Source organism: Myxocyprinus asiaticus, chromosome 36 (genome assembly GCF_019703515.2).
Source record: "Myxocyprinus asiaticus isolate MX2 ecotype Aquarium Trade chromosome 36, UBuf_Myxa_2, whole genome shotgun sequence".
Taxonomy (NCBI): domain Eukaryota; kingdom Metazoa; phylum Chordata; class Actinopteri; order Cypriniformes; family Catostomidae; genus Myxocyprinus; species Myxocyprinus asiaticus.
In genome coordinates this window covers 34,946,197-34,969,000 of record NC_059379.1, presented here as the reverse complement: position 1 = coordinate 34,969,000, position 22,804 = coordinate 34,946,197, and the positions used below count along the sequence as shown (strand labels likewise).

The 22,804-nt window shown below is 39.1% G+C and overlaps 1 protein-coding gene across 2 annotated transcripts in view; it reads left to right on the top strand.

Moving 5' to 3' along the window:
• Window positions 1-22,804, top strand: part of LOC127426730 (ankyrin-3-like) — a 266,706-nt gene that overhangs the window by 53,079 nt on the left and 190,823 nt on the right. The window contains exon 1 of one of the 2 annotated variants that reach the window (XM_051673713.1): window positions 524-631. The exons of the other annotated variant lie outside the window; for it this stretch is intronic. Within the exon in view, the coding sequence (XP_051529673.1) occupies window positions 566-631 (66 nt within the window). The 5' untranslated portion in view covers window positions 524-565. Of the gene's footprint in view, window positions 1-523; window positions 632-22,804 lie in introns of those variants that run through there. 2 annotated transcript variants of the gene reach the window in all.

Here is a 22,804-nt window from a genome sequence, read left to right as displayed (position 1 = left end):
CTCCTTTTCTACTCCCTCTCCCTCCCTCTCTCTCTCTCTCTCTCTCTCTCTCTCCATATCCCACTCTCTATCTCTCTCTTACCCTCCCTCTCTATGTTTGGCTGCTGGGGAGCGAGCGTGTCTTCATCAGCACCATTTAGTCTGTGAGTGGAGCACTGGTGAATCAGTAGAACCAACAGTGTTGGTCAGAGAAAGAGAGAGAGAGAGAGAGAGAGAGAGAGAGAGAGAGAGAGAGAGAGAGAGAGAGAGAGAGAGAGGTGGGCAGCCGGGCCAGAACCAGCCCACGGATCTCTCTCTACTCAATCCAATAAAAGCTCTTCTGGTTTCTCCTCCCCTCCTTCTCCCTCATATTGACCTGTGGCGTGTGTAGGAGCTGGCACTAACCAAAATACCCAAGCAGCTCAAATGCTGTTTGAAGAGAGTTGTGTGAGTGTGTGTTGACATTCGAGAACAAGAGGGCGCCAGGTATTAGTGCGGCTTGCTTCTTATGGACTTTTCTGGAGTTCTGAACCGAAATAGCCCTCTAAATGTTGGATTAAATCACTAACGGATCTTTTTATACAAGATGAGCGAAGACGCCAAGGAGAAAGGGACCAGCAAACAGTTGCAACGCAAGAAGAAGGGCAAAAAGGTAAAAAGAAACCCAGATATCCTTAGTAAAATGACCAAGGCTTGTTTTAACCACTCTTTAAATTGTGGTTGTTTGTATTAGTAAGTGGCTGTGTTGACTGAGATGTGGAGAAATGAAGCTTCTCTTTTGTTCTAGAGCTGAGTGGAAGGGGTGGGTCCAGGGTGGCAAGGGTTTGTTTTGGGATTTGATGGTAGACTTTTTTAGGGGGGAAACCAAGAGCATCCATTCTTAGACGCTGACTCCTGAACAGGTTCTTCTCTTTGTTTGGGTGCAGAGTTTTCAACAGGGGTTAGTTTTGATAGCGGTTTTGAACAAAGACAGTCATACATCATTCAAAACTATTAATCTTTATCTGTTCCACTTAATGTTGTATTACATTGTAAGAAAGCAAAAATGTGCAGTTGTTACCTTAAAGGGCTATTTCTAACTGACGTAATCTTTAAAAATGGCCTTTGTTTGTGTAACCTAATGTATTTAGGTTGATATATATATATATATATATATATATATATATATATATATTTTTTTTTTTTTTTTTTTTTTTTTTTACTTGAATAATACCAATTTAGCATATTATTAAGGTTACATGACAAAACATTTTCACAGTTAACATTTTATTATTATTTAACAGATCTGTGAAATAACTACTTATAATGACTGAGATACATAGACTGGTGTATTTAATATCCTGTTTCTTTGTAAACATGATCTGGACAGAGATGTTTCTCTCTCGCTCTCTCTCTTTGTTTTTTTATGTCTCTCTCTCTCTCTCTCTCTCTCTCTCTCTCTCTCTTTCTCTCCACCCACTCCGTCTATTCTCTGCACGAGCAGTATAATCTACTTAATTGCAGCCATTCAAATGCATTGGCAGGAGCACTGTATCTTACTCAGCGCATGATGGTACGATCTACGGGTCAACTCTTCTGTCAGCTTAACAAGTGTTTGTTTAAAATGATTCAGAGAATTAGATGAATTCCCGTTCGTCCTGTGTCAATGCTATGCTTTACATTTTGATTACAAGGTGGTGTTTAATTGATTAAAGGCAGTCATTTTATCATATTCTGTTTAATCAAGAGTCAGGACTATAAGCGATATGTGTGTGAGAGAGTGCATTGACTGTGCTGTCTCTTGTGTCGCTTTATGCAGCTCCAACCTGTTGCAGTGCACATTGGGTATTTGTAGCAACAACACAGGAGTTGTTCAAATCCATAGCGCTGAAGTATTTGCAATAGTTATGGAGATACTTGCTTTAGCAGACTACTAAACAATAATAGCACATGTTTGTAGTCAATCTAATCCTCAGTAAAAATCATAGTGTATGTGGTTGAATGGGTTCATTTGAGCATTATTTAATCTTCAGGGCGATGACACAGGACACAGACCCTTGCAAAGGTTTTTTTCTTTGTGCAGTGGTTATATTGTTAGAGCACAATAAAGCAGGAAATCAAGCATCATGTGGAGATTTGTCACAGCTCATTATCTGGCTGGACCTGTCACTGTAAAGGACTATTTGTAACCCCCAAGTACTTTAATTTGGAGGAACAAAAGCAAAATATCACTTTCTTAAACAGGATTTTTGTCTTGTTTCCCAGCGAAAAAATCTTAACATCCCTTAAACTATATACATTTACCTGACAAGCAAAATTGAATGAGATAAGACTCATTTTCATGAAATATACATTGAATTGAATGTATTGATTGAAAATTAGTAAATTGTCTTTATTTTACTTTAAAAATAACTCAGATAAAAATTAGTGAGGTTTATGCAAGAAAAAATGGGTTTAAAGCAAGAAAAACTGTAGAGTGGCAAAAATAAACTTAGGAATATTCCGGGTTCAATACAAGTTAAGCTCAATCAACAGCATTTGTGGTATAATGTTGATTACAACAAAACTTGATTTCGACTCGTCTCTCCTTTTCTTTAAAAAAATCTGTGTTACAGTGAGGCACTTACAATGGAATGGGGTCAGTCCGTAAACATTAGAATACTCACTGTTTCTAAAGTATAGTATGATAAATATGATTTTAGTGTCATAATATCGCTTACTAACCTTTTCTGTGTAAAGTTATATACAAATTTATAACTTTATTGCTATGATGAGGTAAAGCCATAAACCCTGAAACCCTAAAACGTCTGTAAAATTGCTGATTTAAACAACTTAGCTCAAATAATCCATGAGTTTTAACAGAAGAATTAATGTTAAAGTTTTTAAAAAATTATAAACTTCACATTTCTGCCTTGAAACCCTCCAAAAATTGGCCCCATTCACTTCTCACTGTAACCTCAATTTTTGCTATTTAAAAAAAAAAAAAGAGGGATGAGTCAAAATTATTTTTTGTGGTAATGATCATTATGCCACAAGTGCTGTTGATTGATCTGAACTTGTAATGAACCCAAATATTCCTTTAATTAAATTGTTTACTGGAAAAAAAATTTTTTACATTATTTTACATTATTAATTTTAATATTTAAGACAGCTTGTTAATATTGGAATTATTGTAGTTTAAATATTTTTTCTAATCACAAATACTATTACAGTTAGTATAAGAAAGTATAGTATAAACATTATTTTTTATAAATCTGACGGTTTACCTCATATTTGCTGCAGGCGCTAAACTGTTAGCGTAAGTCACATTGTGGAAAACAAGCGCTGCCTGGAAGTTTCACAAAAGTGAGAGTACAATGCAATATTTCAGAATGTCAAGGATGTGATCTCAGAGTCAGAGGTAGAATCTTCATCTGGAGTTGAAGAAGCAAAAACGGAAAATTGATAACGGCCGTCAATTGCATTTTTTGTATTTATTTTTTTGGCGAGTATATACAGTATGTGCATGATGAGCATCACGTTCGGTGGTTCTGATGCTGGGGATGATGATGTTATGTTTCTCGCTGCATCTGGCGAGTGGTCAGTGGAGGACGTCGCCGCCCCTTCCTTCAGTGAGGGCGAGGAGTGTGCACGCACCACTGACAAGGAGATCCTTCGCTCCCTTGCAAGGGTGGTCGAAGAGCTCGGTTTTGAGTGGTCTTCTCCAGAGGAACCTGAAAAATCTTGCCTTGATGAATATTTCTTGCAGTCCAGACAACGTCAAGCGACCGCGTTCCGCAAATCTGCCCTGTTCTTCACGGAATTTTCATAACGAACTGACAAAATCCTGGCGTGCGCTCTATTCAGCTCGCTCGCACAGCGATTCCACTCTCCTCACTAAAGTGGACTACGGGGAAGACAAAGGTTATGCCTAACTACCCCCTGTGGAAGAGGCAGTAGCAGCACATCTCTGCCCGGTGAGTAGCAGAGCATGGAAATCACGCCCCGTTCATCCTTCCAAGCCGTGTCGACTGACGTCTGCACTGACTGGAAAAGCATACTAAGCGGTGGGCCAAGCTGGTTCAGCACTCCACGTGATGGCGGTGCTCCAAGTTTTCCAAGCTAAGCTCCTCAAACAAATGGACGAGCGAGGCTATGGTCCAGACATGTTTAAAGAGCTCTGCACCGCTACGGACTTAGCCCTGCAAGCCACGAAAATCACTGCACAGGCCATTGGCAAGTCAATGGGCAACCTCATTGCACACTTTTTCAATAAAGAGCTCTTTTCCACTTCAAAGCCCACACATTATGCACAGTCGCTTCCCAATGGTAAGCGGCGCATTATATCATACAGTGAACAAACCAAATTGCCATCTGTCCTGTTACGCGGATGCATGGTGAGGGCTTACGGGCATTTCTGACTGTGTGCTAAAAACGATGGAACATGGTTATACGATCCAATTTGCATGTCGGCCACCCCATTTCAATGGTGTTCTGTCTTCCACGGTCCCGTCTGAAGACGCGGCAGTGTTATGAGCTGAAATACACAGTCTTCTCTCAAAGAATGCGATAGAGGTTGTTCCAAATAGTCTAGCCCACAAAGGGTTTTACAGACGCTATTTTCTTATCCCTAAGAAAGACATCAGGCTTCGGCCAATTTTAGATCTGAGACATTTGAATCACGCACTTACGAAGTGCCCGTTCAAAATGACTACTCAGAAAAAGATCTTATCTTACGTCCGCCCACACAGTTGATTTGCGTCGATAGATCTGAAAGACGTGTACTTTCATGTTCAAATTGTATAACATCACAGGATGTTTTTGAGATTCGCGTTCGAGGGAACGGCATATCAATTCAAAGTCCTGCCCTTTGTACTGTCCCTGGCTCCTTGCACATTCACAAAGTGCATCGATGTGTTATTTGCCCCTCTGAGACTGAGCGGCATGTGCATTTTTAACTACCTCGACGATTGGCTATTACTGGCCCAATACGAGGCTCTATTATGCCAGCCCCGGGAATTATTGCTCCAACATCTGAACAGCTTGGGCCTGTCAACTGGGCGAAGAGCACGCTCTCCCCCAGCCAATTAATCTCCTTTTTAGGAGTCCGTCTCGCCTCCGTGAGCGAGTGCGCGCATCGCACGAGCGAGCGTGTTCAGGCTATTCTCCAGTGTCTGTCTCAGTTCAAACTGGGGAGAACACTTCGACTGAAGCTGTTACAAAAAGCATCGGGCTTATGGCGGCGGCATCCGCCGTCATTCTGTGTGTGTGTGGCTGTGTGCCACAACATGCTTGGCACCAAGGGCGCATGTGCATCACTATATCTTGCCGATGTCTAGCTGTTTTACCAGCATGGTGTCATGCTGGGGCAGATTCTCAGGCAGAAAGTGGTGACCACGGACGCTTCCAACACAGGTTGGGGGGGTGGTGTGCGATGAACGCCCGGCTTTCGGCACCTGGACAGGTGCGAAGTGGGTGTGGCACATCAACTGCCTGGAGCTGTTTTCCTAGCCTTGTAGGCTTTTCAGTCCAAAATAGTGAATTATCATGTTCTGATTCACTCGGACAACACAACAGTTGTACATGAATCGCCAAGGGGGAATTCGTTCCCTACCAATGACGTCACCTCCTCCTGTGGAGTGAGCGTCATCTCCTCTCCCTGAGAGCAGCATATGTGCCAGGCCGTCTGAATTATGGAAAAATGCGGCAAAGCGGAGATCTGTCTATTTGCCTCCGCAGAGAATGCCCACTGTCCCTTTTGGTACTCCAAGTCCCAAGCTCTGCTAGGAGTGGACGTAAGGCCCACAAATGGCCTGCAAAACGCAAATATGTGTTTCCCCCGGTGTGCCTCCTTCACCATGTCATATGCAAAGTCCGAGAGGAAAAGGAAACGATTCTATTGGTTGCGCCGAAGTGGCCCAACCAGTCCTGGATTCCAGAAATGATAGAGATTTTGGACAGCCCTCCATGGGGAATACCGCTGAGAAGGGATCTCCTTTCTCAGGAGATCTGGCATCCCCAGCCTAAGCTGTGGAACCTGCATGTGTGGCCCCTGAACGGGGCGCGCTGTTTCTAAATGTACTAGAACTGACTCAGTCATTTATGAACACCATTTTGCAGGCTAGAGTGCCGTCTACAAGACACCTTTATGCACTGAAATGGAATGTGTTCACTAATTGGTGCTTTTCACATGGAAAAAACCCAGTAAACCCCCATATCTGAAATTCTCACATTTCTTTAAGAGCGATTGGATGCAGGGCTCACTCCATCAATGCTCAAAGTTTATGTGGCGACTATATCTGCGTATCATGCACCTGAAGCCAGCACCTCTATAGGCAAACAAGATTTCATAATCATAAAGTTCCTTAGGGGAGCAAGGTGGCTGAATCCCCCTCGCCTGGCTACAGTTCTGACTTGGGACCTAGCTTTGGTCCTAAAAGCACTCACGGGGCCCCCCTTCGAGCCTCTGGATTGCGTGTGCTTTCTATTAAGGCCGCATTACTTCTGGCTTTGGCCTCAGTAAAATGGTCAGTGATTTGCAAGCACTGTCAGTCGACAATTCATGTCTGTAGTTTGGTCCGGATCGTTCAAAAGCCACTGTCAAATCCAGAAAAGGCTATGTGCCTAAGGTTCTAACCATGCCCTTCAGAGCGCAGGTGGTTCATCTTCAAGCCTTTTTCCCTCCTCCATTTAATTTGGATGAGGAACAGTCCTTGCATTTGTTATGCCCTGTGCGAGTGCTACACACATACGTTGACTGCACTCGCCAGTTCAGACTGTCTGACCAGCACTTTGTGTTTAATGGAGGACGCACAAAAGGAATGTCCGTCTCCAAGCAAAGACATTCTCACTGGATCGTTTATACAGTCGCCCTGGCTTACGAGCCACAGGATGCAAGTTGCCCAATTGGTGTTAAAGCACACTCAACTAGAGGCATGGCCTCTTCATGGGCATGGATGAATGGTGTGACCTTACACAACATACAGTATGTTTTGCAGCAGGATGGTCTTCTCAAAACACATTTTCTGGTTTTTACAACCTAGATGTGACATCTCTATCATCGCAAGTCCTCTCTGTCTAGAGCGCTTGCTATTTTGTTGGCCAAACATACATTTATGCCCCTCTTTTTAAGTATGGTCTCCCTGTAATTTTACACAACCGCCTGCATTTAGACAATTGTATCTCCCAAAGTCACAAGGACTTATATAAATTAAACTTCCTTTCCAACTGGGTTCGTGAAGGGGTTAATTCATACTATATGACCATATTTCATACTGTATATACATACATACATATATATATATATATATATATATATATATATATATATATATTCTGGGTGTTTCCCTCCTGGCTCACCATGAGGGTCATTCACTTGCAGCATAATCAAATCGGTCGCCGTACCATGGGACTGCAGCGTCATGTTTCCTCTCTGGGAAGAATATGTTGTGTAATGCGGCATGATGGACTCTGTTACCCATTAGCGTCAGCTAAGTGACGCACTGTCAAGTGAACTGAATAGTAAGGGAACGTCTCGGTTACGTATGTAACCTCGGTTCCCTGAGGAATGGTGTTTGCATGCCCACTTTTATACCGGACAGCTTTGTGCTTAAAAGGGTGGGGCTTAAACACCATAGCCAATCCTGCCATTATTGTAGAAAGGTTTCAACTAGGTCGTGTAGAAGGACACTCCCCATTAGCATCAGCTTAGTGATGCAATGTCTCGTTTCCTTCATCTCAGGGAACCGAGGTTATATACGTAACCAAGATGTTTTTCCTGTTTATGAGCTGAACCTGCTGATAGAATAGAAGGCTATAAGTTGCTGTGTAAATTAAAATGTATGGATAAGGGATGGACAATATCAAATGTTCATGATATATAAGTGATGATATTGCTTGTTATATAAAATTAAGCAACATAGATTGAGATATTTTACTAGCATCTCCCAGTTTCAGTGTATTAATTCAAAACTCTGATTTAGCTATTTGTTTGCATCATCAGTCAAAAATGTTCATGGAAGTCTGAAATTTATCACAGTATATTACAACAGTTTTGTTAAAATTAATGTAGGTTGAGCCATATCGCCCAGCCCTTGTAGGGACATAATTTCAATTTTAGATTGTCAACATGGCTGGCCGCCCCTCCCCACATGTTAATGGATAGAAAATGGCCGTGTGGTACTGATTAACATCATAACATCAGAGAAACAGAGAGAGATCTGGAGTCAGGATAGGATAAACTGGTGTAACCAGGGAGCCGTCCATTGTTCTAAACACTCCAGTGCAATCTAAAGCGCTCCAAGAGTGTGTAAGGATTGCTAGTGCACATTTATCCACAAGAGGTGCTTCTTTGTTAACCATCAGATTGAGACTTTCAAAACATATCCATTACTATGTGTCATTTCCTTTTCCCTTCTCTCAAGTCAAGGAGACCCAGACAGTAAGCGATGGGGGAGTTTTTGGGTCAGTGGCTGTGAATAAGCGTGCATCCTAGCTTGAGAGAGAATGAAAGCCGTCTAGGCACCAGGGAACCTGAATCATTGGCTGGTGTGTGTAATGGATGTTGTCATGGAAACTGGCGGCCTGCTGAGGAACAGAGGAAGTTGCCGTTTAGATGACTGTGCTCGGGAGTCCCTACTGATAACACCACGAGCGTCTGTTTTTCTTGTCATACATTTGTAATTTACAGTGCAAATGTTTTGAGCAGCATCACTGTTGTCGCTTGTTTTTATTACATTGCTGTAATATAAGCAACATGTTTATATAATGGCTGTGTTTCTGAACCTAATGAGCTGACTTGCTGTCTACTGCCTACATAGGCAGATACCATTTGTGAAAGAATACTAACTTAAATGGAACATAATAAGTGACTGATTTGGAATGTTCTACATAGGCAGCAACTCTGTGCATCAAACAAATAGTGCTTCTTACATAAAGCCCACGAGAGATTTGATTTACAATTGATGTCAATTGAGTTTTCAATGAGTTTTGTGTTAGCATGTTGCTATGCTGAAAGAACTGGCTTATAAGAATAATTCATTCGGGAATCAGGCTACATTGGTTGCACTGTGTTTCGTGCTGTAGATTCAAAACGACTGGCTCATAAGCATCATTCATTCCGGAATCAGTCTACACTGGTCGCACTGTGTTTCGTGCTGAAGATTCAAAGGAACTGGCTCATAAGTGCCATTCAATTGGGAATCAGACTACACTGGTCTCACCATGTATTTTGTGGTGTAGATTCAAAAGAACCGGCTCATAAGAGTCATTCGTTTGAAATGGGACTACACTGGTAATGCTGTGTGTCTCGTGTTGTAGATTTTATAAGAACCAGCCCATAAGAGACATTGGTTTGGGAATCGGACTACACTGGTCGTGCTGTATGCGTTGCACTGTAGATTCAAAAGAATCGGCTCATAAGAGTCATGTGTTTGGGAATCAGACTACACTGGTCGCGCTGTATGCGTTCACTGTAGATTGAAAAGAACCGGCTCAGAGTCATTCGTTTGGTAATAAGAGTACATGCTGTAAATTCAGGAGTCATGTTGTGGCGACCAGTGTTGGGTCTAACGCACTACTAAGTAATGAATTACTGTAATTAAATTACTTTTTAATTGAAAAAAGTAAAGTAAGGGAGTACTCTTAATTTTTCGGTAATTTAATTACAGTTACTTCTGACGTAATTGCGTTAAATATTGTATAGACTATAGAACAACTCTATATTAAACAATAGTGAATTTAAAATTGAAATTTAACATCTAATGTTAAAATGTATGTTTTCTAATTTAATGCAGACCCCTTAAATTCTTTGGCCAGTTCATGAATAATTTATTTGATTTTATATAATTTATTTGAAAGAATTAAAAGAACAATTTTATGTCTATCCTTGTATTTTTCATTTGGTCGAGGTTGATTAGTGTTTTAGAATGTAATTAGTAATAAGTAATGAGAGAGTAATTAGTACAGTAATCTAATTACACTGTAGAATATGTAATTAGTAGTTAGTAATTAATTACTTTTTTAGAATAACTTACCCAACACTGGTGGTGACACTGAATAGCAATGCAGGAAACACTGACAGACTATTTTTTGTGTGGTGTTCCCTCTGCATTGGTGGGAAAATGCTCATTTAAGAACCACTAACAGAACCAAAAGTAATAAAAAAAATCCTTCGGTTCTGTTATTTTATTTTTTTAAATGGAACCAGTTTTGAATAAGAACAGTTCTTGGTTCCCAACACTATTTATCAGTATGTTTGTTTTCTGGGAATTGAACTCACAACCTTGCCGTTGATTGCTCTTCATTAATTCTTCATTGTCAAGTTCTCTGAGGCATAACTTTACATATGATTTGATTCATGGTTTTCAAATGCTCTTTGTAAGCTGAAATCAGAGTGACTATCTTGGAATAAGATTGTCATTGCTGTGCAATGGTCATTATATCAAGAAAATGTTATAAGGCTAATGTAAACAAGCACACAGGATTGAAAATACACTTAGTAGTTGTTCAGTATATTACCCTTGCTGACAGAAGCTGAGGTTAAATGACTCATACTTCCTGTGAACCTCAACATGACTCCATGCAAAGCTGACATTTACAGTGTAGTTGAAAGCTGATATGGATCTGCAGCTTTAATTGTAGGATCTTTCAGGAAGTGAGCCTTGGCAAGTCTTAGCAGTCTGGCAATGAGGAAAGCACAGGGAGCACTGGACTTTACAGATGCCAGATATATTGTGATGCCTCAAAGCCTTTCACGGACAAACAGATTCTCACAACAACAGTTTGAACAACTGGATAACTCAATAGTAAAATGTCGTAGCTTAACTCACTTTTGAACACAGCCTAGCCTAAAGTACTTTTGTGTTGAGTAGTCTTGAATAATAAATGTACAAATCCAAGCTCTAGGCATGATGGCAAATACAACATTATGCCTACAGACCAAAGACAATGAGCCTCTTCATCTTGTGATGGTATCAAATGGTACTTTGGAGTGTCTCTTGCTTTTAGCTCATCCTACAGAGGATGAATCACATTTAGACACTTTGGAAAATGGATTCCATACTCTTGGATCTTCAGTGTGCCAGGGCTTCTGTGTTCTCTGTAGAGCCTAGTGTTGGGTAGATTACTTGAATACAATCTGATACTGATTACAAATTACACAATTAAAACAATAAACAGTAACATAATTATTTTGATGACACTTTTAAGATAATCTAATATGATTACTTTTGGATTACTTATTGCATGTTTTGGTGAAAATCTAATTTTATATTTTTAAAGTGTCAATTTACACTTTAAACATTAGTAAACATGAAATCAAACAACAGTTTGGTATTTGTCAGTCCCCACCCCCTTCTCGATTCTTTGAATGTCGAGACTGATAGGTAATCTAATCAGTATATAATCATGCAGTCCATAAAAAGTAACTTTAAATTGATTATGCATATAAAAAAATAGTGTAATTACAAGTAATTTATTTTTTTATAATCTGATTCCGTAATCACATGTAGTCTATTTCAACCCAAAACTGGCTGTAGGCTTCTCATGTGATTATGTATAGTGGTCTTGACAGCAAGAAGGTTCCCTCTTTGAGTCCCGGCTCACCCAGGGCCCTTCTGTGTGGAGTTTGCATGTTTTTCCTGTGTTCACATGTGTTTCCTCCTTATGCTCCGGTTTCACCCCAGTCCAAAAACATGCAGATAAAGTGAATTGGAGACTATAAATTGCCCATAGGTGAGAGTGTGAGTGTGAATGTGAATAGCTGTGTCTTAGCCCTGTGATGGACTGGCCACCTGTCCATGGTGTTTCCCTGTCTTCGGCCCGAGACAGCTGGGATAGGCTCCAGCACTCCCCACGACCCTACATAGGACAAGGAGCTATAGAAGATGGATGGATGTTCATCTTTTCAGCTGGATACCTAGAGAACCTGGCAGGTTTTATGGAACAAAGCCTCATTTCCAATATTTCTACATATTTCTAACACACAATTTGCTTCCTATTGCGGGACAACTGTACAACAACCCCAACAAACTGGCTTTCCACCTCCTGATCCTGTAATCCCAGTTGGAAAGCCCAGCGGCAGGCATGACGGAACTTGGCCTCAGGCGTTTACTTTCCCAGGCTCTCTGATGTCCTTGGAACCTGATACTTTCATCACAGTTCAGAGAGCAATGATAGCTTGTATCTGGAGAAGCACTCGAGAGTTTTAATGGACTCGGGGTTTCCCAGGCTTCTGGAGATTCCACCTGTGGAAGACCACCTGAGATGTTAAATACATATGCCACCCAAACCACATGCCTGTTTACCTGGTTCCCTGAGAAATTTAAATGGTTTTTAGAAATGGCAGTTTTTTCCATTTACAAATAAATTCTGGTCTGTGGTTAACATTACTTGAAGAGACTTTCACATTTTGCTGCAACATGATCACACGGGAAGTCCTCATGTCGCTACTGAATGTTCTGGTACTATAGAAACCTTCAAGTAGGTAATTGCGTTCACCTAATCTATGATGAGAATCAATGGGTTCATCCAAAAGCTGAAAAATGTTGCTTTCAGAGGATTTACATAGAGTTAGGATGAAAATAAGGTGCATTTCGAACTGTTCTGAGACCAGTGCAGACAGACAGCGCACTGGAGGTTAAGTCATTCACCAAATAGGGAGCCAGGGAGCATGCTATAGCTTTCCTATGTAGCCAAGTGCATTCTGTCCTAACATCCAACCAAAAGTTCAGTTTCAGGCTGCAGATGCTGTTTGGACCACTGAACATGGCTGGCAGACATGTGACAATTGTAATCAGTACTTAGATTAGATTTATAATATGTAATTTTATTTTAACATGGTTGGCTTTGATTGGACTTGTATCAGAATTAATTATGCTTTTTTCTGATTGGTAAAATTCTTTAGCGCTGCCTATCACTTGTTTGTTTGACAGTGCAAAGAGAGAACATTAAAAAAAACAAAAAACAAAAAAACATTGTAACATAAAAGTCAAATGAAGTCAAATCATTTTGATTCGTATAGTTTTTTATTTGTGCTTTTCCTAAGACACATTGTTCCAAAGCAGCTTTACAGAAAATTAGCTGTAATGTCTGTAACGTCTCAAGAACATGAATAAAAGCACGTAAACTCTTATTAGTTTAATTAAGCGGACGACTGTTGTAGGATTTATGTAGCACCTTTTAAATTTTACTTTTGAGGTAAGATATTTTGTAATTTATGTTGTAGAACAAAATGTGAAAGTCTGTATTTTTTATGTTTCTTACATCAGTATGATTAAACATACATCTGGTAATTGATTCATTTGGAATGTTTTGTACATTTAAGCTGACTGATGGACATTTAGGAGGTTTGATGGGACGGGTGCTCATATGTTGTCTTTTTTTTTTTTTTCTGATTTTCACCCCTTTTTCTCCCCAATTTGGAATGCCCAATGTGCTCTAAGTCCTCGTGGTGGCATAGTGGCTTGCCTCAATCCGGGTGGTGGAGGATGAATCTCAGTTGCCTCCATGTCTGAGACCGTCAATCTGCGCATCTTATCACGTGGCTTGTTGAGCGCGTTACCGCGGAGACATAGCACATGTGGAGGCTTCACACTATTCTCCGCGGCATCCATGCACAGCTCACCACGTGTCCCACTGAGAGTGAACCACGAGGAGGTCACCCCATGTGACTCAACCCTCCCTAGCAACTGGGCCAATTTGGTTGCTTAGGAGACCTGGCTGGAGTCACTCAGCATGCCCTGGATTCAAACTCGCGACTCCAGGGGTGGTAGTCATCGTCTTTACTCGCTGAGCTACCCAGGCCCCCATATGTTGTCATTTTTTAAATACTGCAACAATTAGGGTGTAATGATAATATCAAATCTTAAAGCCAGAACATTTTGTTTGAGAGAAAAAAATAATGGTTGAATACCTCGTGCAATATAGTTATTTATTGCATGGGTTATAGCTAGATTGCTAATTTTCTCAAACCATATTGTGTTCTGCTGAGGCCAACAGTGTTCCTAATGCTGAGTTTGGCCAAGGATCATGGGAACAGAATATAGCTGCAGTGTTTCTCTGGCCTGATCTGTGAGTTTCATCTGCAAGTCTAAATGTAATACATTTTTGCGGTAACAGCAGACTGCATTGCCAAATGACAGTGTTCCACAGATATCACTCAACTTTTTAGATGGTGCTATTGGACTCATTAAGTATTATAACTACAATATTGACTGCATTAGTTATTTGGTTATTTGTTTCCAATATTGACTGTGTTTCCAAAGTGCTGCGGAAAAACAGATTTATGGTATGAATTGCGACTAAACATTTTACATTATGAAATTTGTTTTAAATCACAATATTAAAGCTAGATTTTTAAATCGAAAAAGACAATATAAGTAGTGCTTGTCCTAGGTGTTCTGAGTTGTTGCCAGGGTATTATGTGTTCTGACTGGACTTAATGTGCTCTGGGTAGTTGAAAGGCTGTTATGGCTGGTTAGTTGGTATAGTGCTCTGTATGGTTGTTTGGGCGTTGCTGGGTGGTTGTTTTGGTGTTCTCTGTAGATGCTAGGGTTTGCTAGATGATTGCTTGATAATCAAGCAATAAATGATAATTATTCATCATCTCATATTGCTGCGTTGCTCAGCATGTACCGCACACATCTACTAAAGGGTGCCGCTCGCTCATGCAGCGCAAATTGAAGCTCTGAATGCAGACCATTTTAGAAAAAAAAAATAATGCCTTGGCTAAGAAGCATTTTGCAGTTTTCTTATTTTATGGGTGAATTCCAATCGAAATTGGTAATCACTATGCCCTACTCACTCCGAAGGACAGAGCTCTTGATGTGGGCACTCTGAAGGTAGCATGGCATTACTGTATGGATGTACCCTTTGCTAACAGTCTTGTGGAAGGGCCCTGCATACATTTTCTTTTTCTTATTTTAATATTTTCATTTGCAACAACCTTTTGAGTGGTGTCCCCTTCCCACAGTGCCGCAAAAATGCCATTTAGAAAAAGCCTTTTACATTTATTTGATTTCTGAACATCTGGGTTATTTTAAATAAATTATATTTTAATTTATTTTACATGTTGACAACTTCCTGTGTGGTAAATTTTTTTGTGCATTTTCTTGCTCACCTGTTTTTTATAATGTATAGAACTTTGATTTCTCTAGCCAGGTTGCCTTACATTCTAATAAAGAACATGTTATTTGAATCATGATTATGTTGACTATTACAATAATCCATATAATAACCAGATAAAAATGGTGCATGACGTGGGACTTTTAACTATGTACTACACCCATGACTCTTATTTTGAAATGTCTGTGCTCCCAGTTTACACAAAAAAATAAGGGAAACAAAACATGCGCTGTTACCATCATCTACATATATAAAATAACTATAAAGTAAATTGTCATCTAGGCTAATAAATATTGGATGATCAGTAGTTTATCAACAGAAGATCATCAGCAATCACTTGCCATAATTGTCTGGTATTCCGTTAATTCGGTATTATATGATTTTTTTCCCCTATTCTCTAGGGACACTGTCAGTCAAAATCAACATTAACATGAATTAATGTATACCTACTTTACGACAAAACCTCAATTTAATAACATTACTCTAACAAACTCTGGAAACAGAGGAATAATAATAATTTTTTAAAAACTATCGGCAACAATCAGCATTGTTTTTTGCTGATAACTAATAGTTCAAAAAAGCAGTGCTGATATATCTGCAAAACTGATATATAGGTTTGTGATGTGCACAAGTAATCAACTAATCAAGTACTCGTTTTGCACCATCTAGTCGACTATTAAAAACACTACATGATTATCGCAAATAGATTTTCCTTTAAGCATTTGTCTGCCATTTGCAACACTGAATTATAATGTATTTTCCCTCCAAAACTTTCATCAAATTTCACAGAATTGAGTCCACTGGGGGGTGCTGTGATGTGTCATTGAGGCATTGATTGAGAGAAGGAATTATGATGCCATCTATGGTGTGTGTGCTTTCAAGTAAAGCTAAGTCTGGCAAAACTTATTAATACTCATTAATATTTTGATTCTTATTCAATTCTACTCTCTTTGTATTCATTTTTTGTTAGAGTCATGCATACTGTTATGGATAGCCTGTGAATCGGTCTCCATCATGGGATTTTAATGTGTTCAATGGACTTATTTATTATCTTACTCAACTTTTCAATATTTATTACGGTTTTATTGTGCAAATGTTTTTATCCGTCCTATTTATTGTATTTATTGGTGCTTTAACTCTCATTTATCTCATTTTATTGTTATGTATTTATTCCATGATATGGGGAGGTGAGGGTTAATTTTATTTAGAAAATGGTATGCTCCAATTTGCAGAGGCCAGAAAAATGTGTATATTTAGGCCTGCCGCCACTATAGGCACTAGACAAGATGGACGACAAGTGTTTGGAGTACATGGGACAAGGTTGCTAGCACTGCTTGAGTATAATGAAACTTCAGCCTCTATAGTTTAGGGAGGGGAGTAGGTAATGCTCTTAGTACCAAAAACAGGTCTATTTTTGTATTTTTTTTTTATGTAACCTTGTTTTTATGATGCTGTCAAGTTGTTATGTAAACATCTTTTTGGAACGCCATTCCTTCTCTTTGATGTGAATCTCCTTGTGACTGCCTTGGTCCCTATCACACATACAAATGAACAAGGATCTGCTTTTATATTGGAAAGAAAATGCGAAGCGGTACGAGAAACCCGGAAGCTTATCAGGCCGGTATATGTATATGGCTATGTTCACACAGGCAGAACAAATCAGATTTTTTGGCCAGTCTGGCTCAAATCCGTTTAGGTTTTTGTAGTCTGAACAGGACAAAAAAAAAAAAAAAATCTGATTTTTACAAGCCTGATCCAAACCACATTTGTAGGTGGTTTGGAATCCGATTAAAATCAGATTTTTCTTAATGCGTCTCAGTCTGAACGGTCAGATTGGATTTCATGTGTTTTTTTCATCATTTGTTGTGTGCGAAAAGAAGACACATGCTGCATTCCAAACGGGAAAAATAATGCTTTCACAGGACATTTCTAAGGGAAAACAATAATGATGGCCATGCTGTAGGATCATTACGAGAATTTTCAATAAAAAAATGACTTAACAATTGAGTTCAGAATGACTGTTGTATTACATCTTTCAGCCCTCCGACAGTGGAAGGTGAAGTCCATGAGGGGAACAGATGATCTCTTCTGAATGGAATGCACCCAAATGTCATATGTGTTACAAGGCATTAATCCTGAGCAGTGCAAACCTCTTTTAAAATAATACAGACATTGGCTTTCTTTACTCACCCAAAGAGTTGTTAAGAGTTAAGTTGCAGCAAAACACACACCAGCTGCAATCCACCACAGCGCGATGGCGTTGAATGGCTCATGCGAATGGCCATGGTCCTCTTCAAAACTGTCACTGTTTGAACTTTTTATGCTTTAATATGGGGCACAAAGCCTTCAATACGGAGCGTTTCACTACCTACTAAAATACAGGACAATAGGCTTCCTGTATAGGATAAAATACGGAACGTCTGGCAAAAACGGGACTGTTGTAAACCTTATCAGCAATAAACATTGCATATGCCACCTCTCCCATTTTTTTGTGATTTGTGATTTATATTCACCCTTTGCTATAGTGACAGCACTACAACTACACATTATATGATGTTTTACCCTGTGAATTTCATTGTTTTTTTTTTGTAATGTACAGTAATTTCAAATCATATGATTGCAAAATGCTCCAAAAAAGTTGAGACGGGCAATTTAAGGCTAATAACAATTTGATGAGTTAAAATAAAAAGGCAATGTGAAACAGGAGATGTTAAACAGGTGAGGCAATTATGTCATAATACATAAGGAGCCTCCAAAAACAGTCTAGTCCTTCAAGAGCAAGGATCATACAAGACTTGTCAATTTGCCAACAGATGCTTCAGCAAATAATCCAGCACTTTGAAAACAATGTTCCCCAAAGACAATTTGGACGGATTTTGGCCATTTCACCCTCTACAGTGCGCAATATAGTTAAAAGATTCAAGGAATATGGTCAAATCTTGGTGCGTTAAGGGCAAGACGAAAAACACTTCTGAATGCGTGTGATCTCTGATACCTCAGACATCACTGTCTTAAAAAACATCATTTATCTGTAATGGAAATCATGAACATGGGCTTGAGATTACTTTGGTAAACCTTTGTTAGTCAACACCATTCGCCGCTGCATCCACAGATGCAAGTTAAGATTTTGCTATACAAAGCAGAAGCCATACATCAGCACTGTCCAGAAGCGCTGCCGGCTTCTCTGGGCTCGGTCTCATCTTAGATGGAAAGAAGAATAGTGGAACTGTGTTTTTCGGTCCGATGAGTCCACATTTCAAATAGTTTTTGAAAAACACATCCGTAGTGTTCTCTGGGCCAAAGAGGAAAAGGACCATCCAAGCTGTTATCTGCATCAGGTCAGTGCCAGTGTCTGTATGGGCCAGGGGTGTGTCAGTGCCCATGGCATGGGTAACTCGCACATCTGTGAGGGCACCATCAATGCAGACAGACATGTACACATTTTGGAGCAGCATAAACTGCCATCCAGCACCGTCTTTTCCAGAGACATCCTGGAATTTTCAGCAGGACAACTTCAAACCACATACTGGCTGAATAATCAGAGAGTGCGGGTGCTAGATTGGCCTGCCTGCAGTCCTGACCATCTCCAATTGAGAATGTGTGGTGCATTATGAAGCACACATTACGGAAACGAAGACCCCGAATAATTGTGTAGCTAAAGACCTACATTATGGATGAATGGGGGAAAATTCCACTTTTTAAACTTAAAAGGCACCTTCGGTGCCTAAATGCTTAATAAGTGTTATTAGAAGAAATGGTAATGTTTCACAGTTGGTAAACACTCGACTGTCCCAACTTTTTTGGAGCATGTTGCAATCATATGATTTGAAATTATAGTACATACATTTCTTTTTTCTTTTTTTTTTTAATGAAATTCACAAGGTAAAACACCACATAATGTTTAGTTGTTGTGCTTTCAATATAGCATAGGGAGAATATAATTTACAAATCACTCCTTTTTGTTTTTATAAGTATTGTTCAAGCTGTCCCAACTTTTTTGGAATTTGGGTTGTATTTGGATGCTCTCATGAAAAACATCCATTGATAAACACTCACGCATGATGAACATATGCAAGTTTGCATCGTTGCTATGGCATCTAATGTAGAAATGCTAGCAAAAGTGATTACAGTCTGAATAGCAAAAAATCCGATCTGTACACATATAACCAGCAGTTTGAACAGTAAATGTAAAAATTTTATTTGAAAAAAGATTGCAGGTTAGCACTAACCTAAACCTAACCCTGCAGTGAACAAAGACTATTTGTTAAATCTCTGAAAAAGTGCAGTGCACATTTTATAAAAAGCCAACTTTCACCACTTGTTTTTTTCTGAATAATAACATGTGAAAAGTTAAAAATGTGTTAGCCTTTAAGTAGACTCAGTGTTTGCACTGGCAGCCAAAAGATTGGAATAATGTACGTATTTTGCTCTCATGGAAAGAAATTGGTACTTTTATTCACCAAAGTGGCATTCAGCTGATCACAATATATAGACAGGACATTAATAACATAAAAAAAAATTAAGAACTTCTTAAACTACTTCAAAGAGTTCTCATCAAAAAATCCTCCACGTGCAGCAATGACAGCTTTGCAGATCCTTGGCATTCTAGCTGTCAGTTTGTTCAGATACTCAGGTGACATTTCACCCCACACTTCCTGTAGCACTTGCCATAGATGTGGCTGTCTTGTCGGGCACTTCTCACGCACCTTACAGTCTAGCTGATCCCACAAAAGCTCAATGGGGTTAAGATCCATAACACTCTTTTCCAATTATCTGTTGTCCAATGTCTGTGATTCTTTGCCCACTCTAACCTTTTCTTTTTGATTTTCTGTTTCAAAAGTGGCTTTTTCTTTGCAATTCGTCCCATAAGGCCTGCACCCCTGAGTCTTCTCTTTACTGTTGTACATGAAACTGGTGTTGAGCGGGTAGAATTCAATGAAGCTGTCAGCTGAGGACATGTGAGGCGTCTATTTCTCAAACTAGAGACTCTGATGTATTTATCCTCTTGTTTAGTTGTACATCTGTCCTTCCACATCTCTTTCTGTCCTTGTTAGAGCCAGTTGTCCTTTGTCTTTGAAAACTGTAGTGTACACCTTTGTATGAAATCTACAGTTTTTTGGCAATTTCAAGCATTGTATAGCCTTCATTCCTCAAAACAATGATTGACTGATGAGTTTCATGAGAAAGCTGTTTCTTTTTTGCCATTTTTGACCTAATATTGACCTTAAGACATGCCAGTCTATTGCATACTGTGGTAACTCAAAAACAAACACAAAGACAATGTTAAGCTTAATTTAACGAACCAAATAGCTTTCAACAGTGTTTGATATAATGGCAAGTGATTTTCTAGTCCAAATTAGCAATATAGCATGATTACTCAAGGATGTGGTGTTGGAGTGATGGCTGCTGGAAATGGGGCCCGTTTAGATTTGATCAAAACTGACTTTTTTCAAATAGTGATGGTGCTGTTTTTTACATCAGTAATGTCCTGACTATACTTTGTGATCAGTTGAATGCCACTTTGGCGAATTAAAGTACCAGTTTCCTTCCGAAACAGCAAAATCTGTACATTATTCCAAACTTTTGGCCGCCAGTGTATATGTGTGTTGTATATGGTTTCTATGTATGCTCTGGGTGAGTGCAAATGTTTTTTACGGTCACTTTTAAATTTTTTCTATTATTTTTCATTTTTATTAATTCATATTGTTCATTTAAATTTTTTTCCCCTGAAGAAAAGCATTATTGAAGAAAGCTTATTTTGAAATCGTTCTTGGTAATGTTTGTGAATAAGACAGTTTAACTTTCACGTACGTGTACGTATATTTTAATTTATGACTAATTGCTTACTTTTTCTTTTGTTTTTTTTTTGTTTTTTTGTGTACATTAGAGTATTCTACTACAAGATTACTTGAAAATGCCCATCATTAATAATAAGAATGCTTGTCTTCACAAACACGAAGAAGAAGAAGAACCTGAGTTTACCCTGTTTGTTCCTATATGTCCTAGCAGCATTGCTTTGTTCCGCTGTAAATGTCAGGGGCTGGCCTTCCCTCCTCCTCTCTTCCTGAAAGAGAAGACCATACAACCAAGAGCCATTTTCCAACTCTCTAGGGAAAGCTAACAGAGACTGGCACAGTGTGGCGAGTGTGTGTCTGAATGTATGTGAGAAGAAAGCAGGACCAAGACATGGCTTTCTAACTACACTGTTTTCACCATAGGTCTCTATATGAGATGCTGTTATCTTGCCGCTCTTGGTAGACAGTGAGAGTTTTTATTTATGTACATATAATAAAGGCTGTAACTATTTACTGTATAGAGCAGTAATGCAGAAAGTGCATTTTGTTCAAGTACTCCAAAGAGTATTGTTTCAATGCAGACTTAAGGAATATACTGGTACATAGTTTGCTACTGTAAGATGTTTTTGCTCATTGCTATACATTTGCTAGGGTGTTTTGTGTAGTTGTTAATATGTTGCTATAGTGTTCTGGGTGATTGCTCTGTCAATGTCTATGGGGATTTTTTCATCTGTTTTATCGTCCATTAGGTGAAAATCATTAGCGTCTCCTCTCAACAAGCCTTGTGATTTAAAGTGATAGTTCACCCAAAAATGAAAATAATCTAATCATTTACTCATGCCATCACAGATATATATGACTTTCTTTCTTCTGCAGAACACAAATTAAAATTTTTAGAAGAATATTTCAGCTCTGTAGGTCCATATAATACAAGCGAATGGGTGCCAACACTTTGACACTCCAAAAATCACATAAAGGCAGCATAAAAGTAATCCATATGACTCTAGTGGTTAAATTTATATCTTCTGAAGCTATATGATAGGTGTGGGTGAGAAACAAATCAAAATGTCAGTCTAGAAATTATTTTCCCTGCCCAGTAGGTTGCGATATGCATGAAGAACGTGAATCACCAATAACACCAGAAGATGAATGTGAAAGTGGAAGTTGAAAGTGAATGTTAAAGTGGAGACTGACTGAGCAGGGAGGAGAATTTATAGTAAAAATTGACTTAAATATTGATCTGTTTCTCACCTACACCTATCAAATCACTTCTGGAGACATTGATTTAACCACTGGAGTCTTATGGATTACTTTTATGTTGACTTGTGTATTGTGGCACCCATTCACTTGCATTGTATGGACCAAAAGAGCTGATTCTTCATTTGTGTTCTGCTGAAGAAAAGTCACACACAACTGGGATAGCATAAGGGTGAGTAAATGATGAGAGAATTTTCATTTTTGGGTGAACTATTCCTTTAAGTAGGGATGCACAGATGTATCGGCTGCCTATATTTATCGGCCACATTTTGACCAAATTAAAAAGATCGGTTTTATGCATGAAAACACCAATATGAAAAAAAGGTGGTTCATTTATAATTAACTAATACACTGAATTCAAATGCACAATCCAGAAATAATGATAGCCACAGAATGTAGAAGGGTTGGCACTACTGAGAACATATCATATTTAATTTTTAATAATTCTGGTAGTCACATTAATGAGGAAAAAAATGGCTTTACAGACATGACAGTTGTGAAAGCAGCACTTACTTATAGGCTATATGATGAGGGAAACCATCCAAAATGTTTTGAAACCAGCAAATTTTGATTTCTGAGGCATTGGTATGGTTTCCATTAAGGTTGCACAATTAATTGAGTTAAGACTGAAATCGCAATATGGTCTTGCGCGATTACTAAAGCTTGAAAGGCTGCATTTAAAAATATCCTTC